General features: G+C 44.3%; 1 protein-coding gene across 1 annotated transcript in view; it reads right to left on the reverse strand.

Annotated features, from left to right (window-relative positions):
• FKBP1B (FKBP prolyl isomerase 1B) overlaps positions 1 to 6,197 on the reverse strand; it is a 46,004-nt gene extending 39,807 nt beyond the window's left edge. The window contains exons 1-2 of the mRNA XM_075144950.1: positions 6,130 to 6,197; positions 3,345 to 3,392 (exon numbers count right to left, since the gene is read on the reverse strand). Coding sequence (XP_075001051.1) covers positions 3,345 to 3,392; positions 6,130 to 6,166 — 85 coding nt within the window. The 5' untranslated portion in view covers positions 6,167 to 6,197. The remainder of the gene's footprint in view (positions 1 to 3,344; positions 3,393 to 6,129) is intronic.
• Between the last annotated feature and the right edge of the window lie 7,413 nt (positions 6,198 to 13,610).

Raw genomic sequence — 13,610 nt, forward strand, 5'->3', positions numbered from 1 at the left:
GCAATTAGGTACTTCTGAAGGGTAATCCAAAAATCCTGCTCTAACTGTAAAGCAGCCAAGAACTACTCCTTAGGGGGAAAAAAAAAAAAAAGAAAAAAATTTGCTTAAACTAAGAGGTTCCTTCTAAACTGTTCCCTAGTCAGGTTGCATCTTAACTCCTCCTGCCACTGGAACTTAGGTCTGTCCGTTAAGGCATCACGATGCATTTGGGAATCAGACCAAAAACTGCTCCTGAGATTATGCATCTAGTTGAACAAGGAGAGAAAGAGGCAAAGCTGCCACATATAACAGCCTAATAGCTGGAGCGCTGACAGCAGAAGTGTAAAACTTGATCACAGTTCTCCTTCATCTTGAGGAGATTCCAGTTCTCACTTCCCACTTCTCTGGAACATGTAGGGTCGTCAGATTAGAAACTACCCTGCTGAATCGCTACCTTGGCGATGGATGATCCTGGAGGATGAGCAGACAGGACTCTCAAATTCTGCCAAATATCTAGGGTACCAGCCTTTGGTCCTCTCTGGACTTCTTCTGCATGGACTGCCAGGACAATTCATGCAGACAGCTTGCTCCTAGAAACCTTTTTCCCAAAGATGCTTCAGAAGCAAGCTACAGGCCTTTTACCCCTGTAGTGCCAGCAGTCCCCTCCTGCCCATGCTTCTGCCATCGCTCCCCATCACATGGTAAATGCACATCTATGAGACTCCTGGAGAGGGAAGGCAAGATGGGGAAGTAAGAAAATAGAGCCCACAGCCCACTCCTCGTTGGAGTCTCCTTAAAAATTCGTGACTTGTTCTGGCAAAAGCAAGCCCCTTCTAGTCTCCTCCTCCTCCTGGAAACTCTCAAGACATGAATAATTAGTGGACAGGCAATGTTTTTTCTACGCATGCGCAAAAAACCTAGCCCTTCAGGGAATCATGGAACCAACCATGTTTGTGCTAAGGAGCTGTATCGCCACATCATGTGTGCGTTGGTATGAGAGCGGAAGGGCCACTGCAAGAAGTTACATGGCCTACCAAGCTGTCAAGACTAGGCACCACCGTACGGGAAAATCATTGGGATAAAAAAAAAAAAAAAAACACCAAAATGAATCATGAATCCCTGAAGATAGGGACTGGAATACAACTCCTTCAATACTCCTGCATGAGTGCTTGAACCACTTACTCACCCTCTTGCCTGCTCCTTTTCTTGCCCATGGCTCTTGCATTCTTCACTGCTGAATGTCCCAAGCTAAACTGGAGGGAGCAGGAAATTTCAGCTTTCTCCTCCCCAAGAATGTAATGGTTGCAGTTAAGGACGTGACAAATAGAGCTATGACCCTCTTCTGTTGGAAAAGGCACCTGATTATAGGTTTGCCATGTCTGAAACAACTGTTCAGTTATTATACATAAAGTGGGCTCCCACAGGCTGTGTTTTTGACTGAAAGTGGCTCTCTCTGCTGTGCTTGATACTGGATTCAGGGCTGTGCTCAGAGCACTCCAGTGAGGTCAGGCTCCTCTCAGGATCCAAATGATCTCTAGATCTTGGCGGACTCCAGTCAGTGCATGGTTTCCTCACGTCCCAGACTGCAACGCCTCCCTACAGGTGTTTGTGCCTAGCTCCAGAGTGACACGTAGGCGGAACATGGAGACAACTTGTGAGTTTTCATGCTCCCAATATTAAGCAGCTCTGGAAAGCAGGATTTCTGGATCATCTCCTTGCACCTAAGTGTCTTAATTTTTCCTAATTCCCATTTTAGGTGACAAGACAGATGTTCTGGATATCTCTGCAGACATCTCTGTAACTTAGCTACCCACTTCCCAAAGCAGGACTCGCAGAAGTGTGGTGAGGATAAGCATTAAGTACAGTGAGGTCTAATGGGATCATATAAATAAGACAGAAATCATTTCAAAATGAATCCCAGGCATATCCGGAATCGCATCAGTATAAAAAGAAGTTATATTGTATTCAGACAAAATAGTTTTAAACTAAAACTTGACATTCATATTTCATCTTTCCCACATGACTACAGACCACTGGAAGAAAACACTTAATTCACTAATCATGGGCTCCCTTTGAAAATATTACCACCAAAGACTGCTTAAACATTGCAACAGCACTGGAACTAAGGCAATGAGCTTTTTCTGATATCTGTTCTAATCTGGGAGTTACAGAGGTTGCATAGCACCAATAGCAAGATATATGGAGGAAGCACAGTTTACACTGGAGACTGATTTAATGAGTTTTCATAAAGTCTTTTATGTCAAAAGCCAGCTTATGATAGCTTCATCTAAGATGTTATCTAATATCAGTAAGAGTATGCAGCATCTTGTTATCTTTCCACATTCACCATCCACACTCTCTCTGAAGTTATGCAGCAGAACTGTACTTTGTGGGAGCCACAGGCCTCAAAGTTTTCAGTTCTGACATTTAAATTTATCTAGAACTAACTGGGAGTGGGAGGCGACAATTTTATTTCATAAAAACTTTTGAAGTTTGGACCGGAACAGAAACATATCTTTCAGCACCTTCACAAAAATAGTTTCAAAACATCTATTTTCAGATCTAAGTTACAGAGGAATGTCTGTAAGAGCTGAGACTGGCATGGGAGACCCATGCATTTAACTTTCAATTCAAACTAGAAATCCTCATCAGATCAAAATACTCCGAATATACAAATGTATAGGAACTTAAACCCAGACATCCTATATTCCAAGCCAGTGTGCTAACTCCCATATAACCTTCTAAAGAGTTCTATTATTGAAAATACAAATAGGTTAACTTCATTAGTTGTATTTACTGGAAAATGTTCCCACCTTGCTCCAGCTGCAAGCTATAGAACCAAGTATAAAACTGCAAGAAAGCAACAGTTACCAGTGAGAACTTTCCTATAATACTGAACGCTAGAGGAAAACATTACCTCACAGATCTAGGCCCAGATCAGTAGCTGTCAATCCCCACATCACCTATGTTTTGCTTTCTTAAGGAAAAGACCATATGCTTTTAAGATATATACAATCATTAATTGTCTGTATCAAGATCAGAGGCTGGAAAAGTACGAACCCAGCATTTTCACTATTTCATGCTCGATTTCATCAGCTAGTATAATGGCTTAAAGAATTGGGTCCACAGCTTCATCTGTTAATCTCTCACCATTGAACGCTACACTTGGCAAATTTACTAGCATAGACATCTAGATACTGTAGCCTGAACTGCTCAGCTAGAAGTGAAATATTCAGGAAAACCATCAGAACATAATTGAAGGGATTATGAGTGACAGAACAAAGCAAAAAAATACACGTGGAATGGCAAATCACTCTTGAACGCGAGGCAGTTGGTATCAAGAGAATATTCAGAACATGCCTTACCTGTGTAGTGCACCACACACGTCTGACCCTTCTTTGGAAATGTCCGTCCTGTTAAAATTATAAAAGGTTATTCTTTTATTTTCTCTGATTGACCTGTGTGGCTAGGTAGGTTTATCTTTTAAGAGGAAAATGCTAGACTGAGATTTGTATTGACTATGCGTTATCAAATCACTAATATGCACGACAGGAATGGGTATGGTTTAGGGTAGAAGGTCCCAGCTTGGCTCCTATTTAGCTCTTAGACCAAATAATATTTTCCTTATGTAATTTTCCCTATATATGCATGCATTATACACGCATTTACATTCCGTAAGTGCAAAAGGATTGTCAAAACTTCACAGATTATATCCTTAAAATTACCAGAATGGTTTTGCTACAATTTTTCAAATAAAGTCTTCATTTGACATCGTAAAAAATTCCATTTGTATTCACATTTCTAATGCCTTTCACTCAAGACAGCTCTAACAAGGGCATCTTTAATTAGCAGGGAAGGGTTTTAAAAAATTTTTCACATACAAAGGCAGTTTAATTTTGTAGCATTGGGCAACAGTAAAGCAGTGATACAGTGAGTTCTTGTAAGAGCTTGGTAAGTCCTCCTAAAATTTTCATATTAAGATGAAAAGAAGGCTTAAATTATTTTCTTGCCACTGGTAAACAGAATTAACATTTCCCTTTTACCTGTTCTAGGTACTGCCAAAGGCACTAAAAGCTAGGGGAAGATTTTCCAGGCTCAATTAGGTGCCAATGGCATATCAAAGCAGCTAACCTTGATTTCTCAAGTAATGTTGGCCAGGGGAGGGCCCAGGTTCAGAAGAACGTAAGTGTATAAATGAGACCAATTATTAAGGAACACCTTTGCCAGAAAGCTAGAAAAACCTTTGCCAGAGGATTCACACAGAAGCTAAGACTCATATCTTAGTTGGCTTTCTGGCCTCTTTAGTCTGAATTAACATGATAACAAGTTATGCATTACAGGCTGCATCGCAGGGTATAAAACATCAAGTAACACATACGCTATGTGCTCAGGGCTTATAGGCCAAAACCACCATGAGCAGTAAATGGCAGGAGGGCAGGCTAATATGATGAACTGAGATTTACAACATGAAATTGAGAAGATGGTGCTTCCAAACATTGTTCATCAGCTTGGCTGGCTGGAGTATCTCTAGCTGTGAGTTGCACAAAGCGTGGTACAACAGGTATCCAGTCAGGGCACCACTGTAACCTTAAAGGGATTCATCTCATTTAACTTTAACCATCTAAAACACAGGCAATTATTGTATGCCAGTCTCCTGGGCTTCCCCTATTGACAGTGGAGAATTAGCAGTGCTTTGAAAGAAACCCAGACTATCCAGAGAGAGGCAAGACAAATTATTCTCAGAAAAAACCTAGAAGACTGCTTTAGACTAGCCACCTAACCTGAGAAAAGTTACGCGAGATGAATTCTACCCTCGGTAAAACAGGTATTATTCAAATGATGCACTATTATGTAGAGATCTGAGAAAAGTAATATCAAACCTTACTGACACATATTCCGCTGTGTGAGTATAACAACAGCAAAGTCAATGAAGCTACATCAAAGCTGAATTAAAAGCAGAGATTCTCAAGACCACTGACTAGCTGTGGTTTTAAGACAGTGTTTAAAGTCAGCTGATTTTGATTAAGACTTGCAACCAAGAGAAATAATCCATATAACCTTATTTGGAATAGCATATTGCTTACAAAGACAGCCTTGATATATTTAATAGCTAGAAAGTATTGTTATGAGGTTAAGTTCCACCCTTCTTTCTACTCTTAACCCAGCAACGTTACTTATACCCACATAAGTATTCTGCTTTTACATCTGTGCAACCACGAGAAGAATTTGATCCCCAGAGCTAAACAGCACTCAGGGAGAAGCCGATTTAAAAGCATACACAAAGAAAGAAAAAAAAGATACTGGGCCAAGAAAGTTAAGCGGCAATCGACTTGAACAAATTATTTACGGTTGTGTATCAGCCAAGGATGAATCTGGCCTATTATATCGATACATATGGCTGTATGTTAGAAATGACGTCCTCTTGAAAAAACGACCCCCCGAAACCTTATGAAATGGTATTATAACGCCACAGAAGAGCACAACAACGGGAACTGGCTGTGGAAAGAAGAGCCTGCGCCGAGCAGCGGTTATTGCCACCCGGACTGCACCTCAGCCCTCACCAGCACCACACGTTTCACCGGGAGGAGGCAGGCGGCCCGGCCGGAGCGTCGCTGCCGCGCCGGGAGGGATGCTGACACAAATGGCCGGTGGCCCCCGGCGAGGCTGGGCGAGGAACCGGGGAAAGTTTGCGGCAGGGCGCGCTCCCCGCAGGGCGCCGCGGCCCCGGAACGCGCCCGGCCCCGCCGCTGCCCCCCGCGCCCGGCCGGCCCCACCGCGCTCGGGTTTGTGCAGCTGTCAGCGGATGCCAGAGAAAAATCCCCAGCCCCCTCGCTCGCCCTGCTGCTGCTTGCCGCCGGGACCCGCGGCGCTGCCGCCCGGGAAGCCGCCGGCTTCCCCCGCCGCCGCCGGGACCCCTCTCCCGCATCAGGGGTACGTGCCCGCGGGGTGGGGGTGCGGGGGTGGCCGTGCCTTTCCTCCTGTACCCAGCCGCCTCCCCGCACCGGGACCCCGCGCTCCCTCCTCTGCCCGGCGGCGGGGACGGCGGCCCCCCCCGGTCTCGGAGCCCCGTGCGACACCCGCCGGGTCGCCGATCGGACCCGGGCGCCCCCGCCCCCATGCCGCAGGGCTGCTCCCCCCACGGTCCCGTACCGTCTCCCGGAGAGATGGTCTCCATCTCCACCCCCATGGCAGCACTGGCGCGGCTCGGCTCGGCTGGGTTGGGTTGGGTACGGCACGGCACGGCACGGCACGGCACGGCACGGCACGGCACGGCACGGCACGGCACGGCCCCGCTCCCCGGCGCGGCCGGACCCCAGTGTAGGCATGCCCCTCCGCGGCCGGCTGACAGGGGCCTCCCCAGCTGCCCGTCAGCCGCCCGCAGCCAATGCGGGGCAGGGGCGGGGAGGCCGGGGAGGGGAGGGGAGGGGGCCGCCCGCGCCCGGGGGCCGCCGCGGCTGAGGGGCGTCCGGCGGCGGCAGGTCCGCCCGCCGGCGTCCCGCCCCCGGCCATGCTGGGCGTGCTGCTGCCCTCCCCCGGGCAGGGCTCGCTTCAGCGGGGGGCCCCCGCCCGCTTCTCTCGCGGTGGTGTCGCTTCCCCGGGGGTCTTGCCACCGCTTCCACCCCGTCCGACCGTGCCCGCCGCGGAGTCTGAGCGGCGGGAGGGCTTAGGGAGCATGCGGGATTGGGGGTACCGGTGCGGCGCTCCCGAGCCCGCTGCTGAGCGCAGGCACGCCGGTCGGGCGGGGGAACCGGGCAGCGCGCTCCTAAAACCATCGGGCGACCAGGAGGGTTCTGAATGCGGGTGCGAGGGTCAGCATTTTCCCAGTTACAAAGAGCCACGGACGAAAGCATCCATACTTGCACAGTATGTTTGCATGCTGGAGGGAATGTACACCCCTTTCCGTGGGTGGGTAGCAGCAGCAGGGGCAGTGGTACCCATCGGTGGTGCCCCCCCCCAGCAGCAGCAGCGGCAGGTCTCCAGCAGGCCACTTTGAGGTACCTTGAGTTTCACTGCCCAACACAACGTGTAACTTCCTGGCTTAATCTGTGTTTTAAATAAAAAAATCTATGTAGGTATTGCTCAGGTGCTCCTGTGATGTGAGATTACAAATTCAAAAGCCTGTGCAAGAGCTAAAACTACTTCTGATGAGTGTACCCGAAATAGATGAAAAATACTATTTCCTCCTAAACTACTGTGTACATGAATCTCCCAGTTTCCACTGACTCTAAAGGAATAGTTCTGTTTACAGTTCTGTGTGTTCTGGATTAAAAAATGAAAATCGAACCTCAACATCATCAGTTTTCCAACAGAAAGAACTGTCTATCCATCGCATTCCAACCTGCACTTCTCTAACATTGCCTTTTCACGATTTTTATCTGTTATAAACTGGATTCCATTCAGGGAAAAAGATCTTCATCTACACGGGGCAGTTGTCAGGATGATTGAACTGGGGAATTACTGCGTTGTTTTGTAGCTGTGGTAATGTGGCCCTTGCATCTATGCTCTGAACTATACCAATCATCTCCACGCTGCTTTTCACACTATTCTGATCAGACTGTCTGTTCACCCAGATGCTTTACTGTATGTATGTTTTGTTATTAGTCGGACACTCTGAAATTACTGGGGCTGGATGAAGCTTCCCAAAAAGTGAGCGAGTGAGGAAAAAGCATGAGTTTACACGAGTTCAGAAGCAGTAATGAGGACTGACAGGGATTCCTTTAGCCTGCCTTCCATCCCAGTTAATTCTGCATCTGCATGTAGCATACACAGAATAAGCAGGCACTTACTTCTGTTCATGAGAACAGGTCTGTAACAGTGCAAATTCTGAAAAGGGATTTTTTTTCAGTGCAAATCTCAGAACGTCATTTGATTTCTGGTAAGTAGAAAGATACTAAAAATGCATTTGAGAAATAGGAAAATGCCAAACAGGAGATAAGTGGCACAGAAGTATTAAAAAGACACGAACATTGCGAATTCCAGATGTGCCTCGGAGTCATTACAGAGCAACAAGGACAGCACAGCAAATGCTGAGCATATAAGGGGAATTACAAAGTGAAATTCTAGGTACACGGTGTCCTAGGAGGCCCTTGACTTACAAGAAAGGGCTGCTTTCATCCAGGCTCCAGGCAGATGTCTGTGTCCTCTCAGACAATCAGAACATCAGAAGGCAAAACTCTGATGAATAAAAGCAATTTATACTTTGCTGGGTTCCCTTTAGCCTTTATAAGTACATGCTTCTTTTGATCAGGACTACCTCTCGCCATGATGGTGGAAGAATACTGTTCCCGAGTCGCATCTTGTGACAGGAGGAGATTGGACTCAATCGCATAATATATAGTTCAGAAGGGACCACAGAACATCTGCTCCAAATGTCATCACAAATAACAGGCCTTAAACACAGATCCCAGCATCCTCAGGCAGACTTACAACCATAACAAAAAAGCAAAACCCACCAACAGCAAAATGCACAAGCCACAGGAAGGGATTAGGAGGGACCACACGGTGATCTCAGTCTAAATCTACTGCATTTATAAGCATCCTATCCCATGGGCTCTTGCCCTGTGCTGGGTCCCTAAATGCAGACATACAACATCTTTTGGACATAAGCTAATTAGATCCCTTACACTCGTATTCCCAAGCACATGGAAAGAAAGGTGAGACCAAATTCCACAACAGAAAAAAGGATCTGTAGAGGGTATCTCAAAATTGTTGGGTGAATATTTTGTAAAATCTTTGTCACCACAGATACCGAACAACAAATAATGTTTTTTTTCACCTTACAGTACCCACCGGAGGCATCGAGGTCCTCAAAGACGTTGTTGTTAACAACTACACAGCATATGAAGATCTTTGAAGAGAAGATTGAAACAAGGAATGTCCCATATCTTCAGGAAAGCCTCTGAAATACAAGGGAACGTGGTTCAGGTTTGGCAGAGAATTGGAGGAGAGGCAAAGAGGACAAAGGGGCTAAGAGGGAAAGTCCATGACCAAGGAAATTGCTAAAACCAAATTATTGAAGCAGACCAGAAGGTTAGTGTTTTAAAGAATGCTCTTTGAAAGCTATTGCACAACATCCACCTCCTCCCCCTTTGGGATTCAGTGTATCTGTATCAAGGATAAAGTCCATTAGTCTCAGCTTTCAAGGCTCTGTAAGGCTCACCTTCCTGGACAGCGGTTTACCACAAGACCTTCCCACAGCACGTCTTTCTATCCTGGCCACAAAAACAGCAGCCTGGAAAAGCAGGGGGTTCTCTGAACCCTCCTTCGCGAATGTTATGATGGAACCACATGACTCCAATGTCAGAGATTCCTCAGTGGTCACAGAGAAGACAAGCTGATCACACTTATGAGGCTTTGCAGAAACCCAAACCCTCAAAGTTTAGCAGCTGAATATCTCATTTTCTTTAGTTAAAACCCTACAGCCTGCACTGTTTACAAACTATTTATGCATTTCCACTTTTAGGAAGACAAACAGTTTTCAAATTTTTAGGGTGTTTTAGTTCAGTTCATAGTTTAGTTCATAGTTCCTATATTGTGAAATCCCATTCTTCACTGTTTTTTAAATCTACAAAGGATCTACAAATCATGTGTAATAGATTCCATATGCACACGAAGAACACCCCTGGAAGGCCAAAGCACTAAATTGCCCATAAACCGAAAGCACAAATTCTGCAAACGTATAAATTCATGGAAGGCACAGAAAAACTCAGATAATACACATTTTCCTCACCAGCATCCATGGAGAAGGACTCAGTATCACTTCAAAACCCAACCACTGTTCTATGAACAAATAATGAAAGCAAACTAAAAATATTTTACAAATACTGACCTTTCCACTCACTGAACCAACATGCACCGTGAAGTAATTTTAATCCAAAAGTGTACAGGACACGGAAAACCAGCACCACACTGGGAAAAAAACGACCAAAATACACACAGCCTGCACAGCTCAGCAGCTCATGTCACTGTGAATGTTCCTGTGCATCACCAGCCTTGAAAAAAAAAACAGAGAGTCAGGCCAGAATCAGTGAATTCCTTCAAAGCAGGTGCCCAGGGCAATTCTGATAGCGTACTCGCGGTGACAGCCATTTGATGAACGGATCAAAACATACTGAAAATCTCAATGTGCCTGTCATAGGAGGGCTGTCTCTGCTGATTACCACAGGTCTGCAGCAGAGTCTTCTCCTGCCAACTGATAATTGTTCCAAATGCCCCAAAACAGAATAAAGCTTCCTCCTCAAGCAATTATTCTGAATCCTCATCTTTCTCTTGGAACTCCTCATCCACGTCTGCATCTGTAGTTTCCTCTATGAGTGCAAAACTGCAGCCAGAATTTTTCAGTAGCACTAAAACTGACTTGAAAGCTGCCCCTTCCCACTGGCATTCTCTTCTGCCTCACTGGGCTCTTCCCAACTCAGATATTCACTTATTCTCTATCACAACACTCACGTGGGAGTCATTATGCAGTCATTGTCCTGATCTTCAAGGCCTTTTACAGGACTAGGTGAGGTCACCTCAGGTATGCACAGGGAAAAGCTCCAGCTCATCAGGATATACAACACCAGCTGCTAGAGCCGTGAAATTGGTAGCTTACGCTCAAGGATGGAGGCAAAATTCCACAAGACTAGGACCTAACTAATGGAGCTCACTTCCAGAAGAGATTAATGCAGTTTACCACTTGCAAAAAAATGTGGGTTTAGATTAATGTCTTCAGATGGACTCATCCTCTCACAAGCTTCTGTCTCCCCAGTACAAGAAAAGACACTGACATACAAGTCCAATGAAGGACCACCAAGGTGGTTAGTGGCTGGAGAATGTGGAGAGGATGAGAGAGCTGGGTTAATTCAGCCTGCAGAAGACAAAGCTAAGGAAGGATCTCAGTTGCTGTCTATAACTACCTAATGGGTGGTGGAAAGAATGGTGCCACACTCTTCTCAGAGATGCCCAGCAAAAGGACAAGAAGCAATGGACACAAGTCACAGCAAGGGAAATTCTGACTAAATATAGGGAAAAAGTCTTCAGAAGATGAGTTATCAGACAAAGCCTTGAAGAACCTGATTGAACTTTGAAATAAACCCTGTTTCAAGCGAGCAGTTGGACCATATGCCTCCAAAGATTTCTTCCCCTAAATTGCTTTATAAGTCTGTAATGTTTTTCCTACAGAATGAAGAAGAGAAGGAAATAAAGAAGCGTTAGTGAGATTAACCACAGTTCTGAAATAGACTGCATGACCCTAAATCACTTTGGTTCTGTTTGCAATGCATAATGCTCCAAAGTGCCTAATACATCTACAGGGCACTGCACAACAGTATGTGTAAAAACTAGCTAGCATCTCAGATGCAATATAAATATGAAGTTGCAGCATCCATCCAGGCTAATTAGCACGCATGCAGATTGCTGCACTGATATTGCTTCACTGCCTACCGTTTTGAAGCCAGCTTGCTGAACTGAAGATATGCTCTGAATTGTTCTGTGCCTCAGTATTTCATGTATATAATGAGAATGATCATTCTGCCTTATCTATTTAGATTGCAAACAATTCAGTGGCAGAGGTCCTCTTTTATTATAAATAAATGTAACACCTTGGGGCCCAGAGCCTAAACTCAGGGTCACGCAGTGTGGTCTCACAAATAAAATTTCCAATAATAACAATATCATAAGCAGACAGCCCAGGAGGATTAGATTTTCTCTTCCATTCTATCTTTCATAGAAAAAAATGGATTAAAAAATGTAAGTAAGTCTGTCTTTCAAACTGAACAAACCAGTACTGGAATCACACCTATAAACAGTAAACTAATTATTCCAGCTTTGTCATTTCCTTGCCATGGAAGTTATAGAAGTGACTTTGAGAAACTTTGTATTTACAGTGCAACACATTTGCTGCCTTCTCCAGTAAAACACTTTTCTCTATAGTTTTGGTATTTATTCTGCTTGGTGCAGAAATGTCACTGGCAAGACATATTGGAAGCAGTTCAAACAACAGGAGAAAACCAAACAAACTGCAAATATTAGCTACAAGCTTCTGATTAGCCTTTCAATGATTTTGGAAAATGTAACTGTGGAAAAGAAATTAACTGGCATTCTCAACCCTCCAGATAAATGAATCAAGGGAGCTGGGTAATGGATTCAGAAAATTAAGGCCATATTTGTTTTCCTTCATTCTGCATGTGCAATTATAACACTATTTAATGAGTTTCTAGAACCTCCCAACCAAAATGATCTGAAGTTATAACTAAAAGATCAGCAGGCAGAGAGGCAGGTTGTACCCATACCAGGACGGCTATGAGTAGGACAGCACAGAAAGATTGTAAAAAGTTGGGGGTTTTTTTGCATGATACTCCAGGGACAGTTTTAACTCTAGGTAAGTGTCAACAGATCGACAACAGCCACTAAAAATCTCAGGATTTTATATTCATCTCTAGGACAAACACAAACACTAATCTTTCTGGTATTCAGCTCCTCATCGGGGTTGACATAGCATTTGGCCTTTAGCTCTCCTGCAGAAAGGAAAGGCTGAGTCAGCTGTTCCAGGTTTTGCACCTATGAAGTCAAGGTGGCTGAATCCTGGAGAGCAGGTATTTAGGCTTAAAGTCAAGAGGAAAAATTTCTAATCCTTCCTACTAGTGAAGTAGGACAGTATTTTTATTTTTTTTCTTCTAAGTTAAGGCCTTATCTGAGACAAAACAGAAGGCCAAACCAGAACCATTTCAGACTTTCAGTAAAAATGTAGACACCACAGGACCTTCAGTACAGTTCTACCTAAGTACACTAAGCTCGCTTAAGTGTTAGGGATTAAAATCATCATCGACTATAGCTCAGCCTATACAGAAAGTTTAAAGGTGATCTATTCAAAAAAGCAGGTGGATAGCAGCACAATGTTACCACTGTTTCATTTTAATTATCGGGTTTGTGTTAGAACACCTTCACCAATATATTTGTCTATATCGGGGGGGAGAGGTAGGGAGGTCCTGCTAAGTCTAACTAGCAAGCAAATTTCTAGGGAAGACCAAGTCAAAGGTGATTTGTTACATGGGTTTCCAAATACAGCTGGGAGGCAGCTCTCTTCAGATATTTCTGAAATTGCCCCATAATCATCCCTAAAGTAGAACAGCTCTACCAGTGACAGCAACAGCAAAACTATTCATGTAACCTGGCCATCAGAAGTGTTTTCATCATACACACCCCATACATGAAGCAAAATTAGATTCAGAGAGAAAGCCCACAATCCTTCTCAATCAATATTGTCAACTATGGTTTAATGCTTGAATAGATCCTAGAATCCACATGATTCAGAAGCAACCAATTCTGATATACTTTATGAAATTTGCCTTCTAGCGCACTTCCCAAAATAGAGGTTGCTAAGAGTTTGAAACCAACCAGTTTCAATACAGGGTTATGTAAGGCTTATACTGTCCTCACTTACATTACAATAATAAATTATTTTCCCAGTGCAGACAGAGTTTAAGTGACCTTTACAAATTATCAAGTTGGGATAAATATGTATCTGCTAAAAATATTACTATCCTTTGTTTTTCTTCAAGTCACTTTCAAATGAGAATGATCTATTTATCATTTAGCCATGCAAGAAGTTCCTAAGTTACTTGATGTGTTTGGTGCAAATGATAAAAATA

The sequence above is a fragment of the Calonectris borealis genome, chromosome 3 (genome assembly GCF_964195595.1).
Source record: "Calonectris borealis chromosome 3, bCalBor7.hap1.2, whole genome shotgun sequence".
In the NCBI taxonomy this organism is placed as follows: Eukaryota; Metazoa; Chordata; class Aves; order Procellariiformes; family Procellariidae; genus Calonectris; species Calonectris borealis.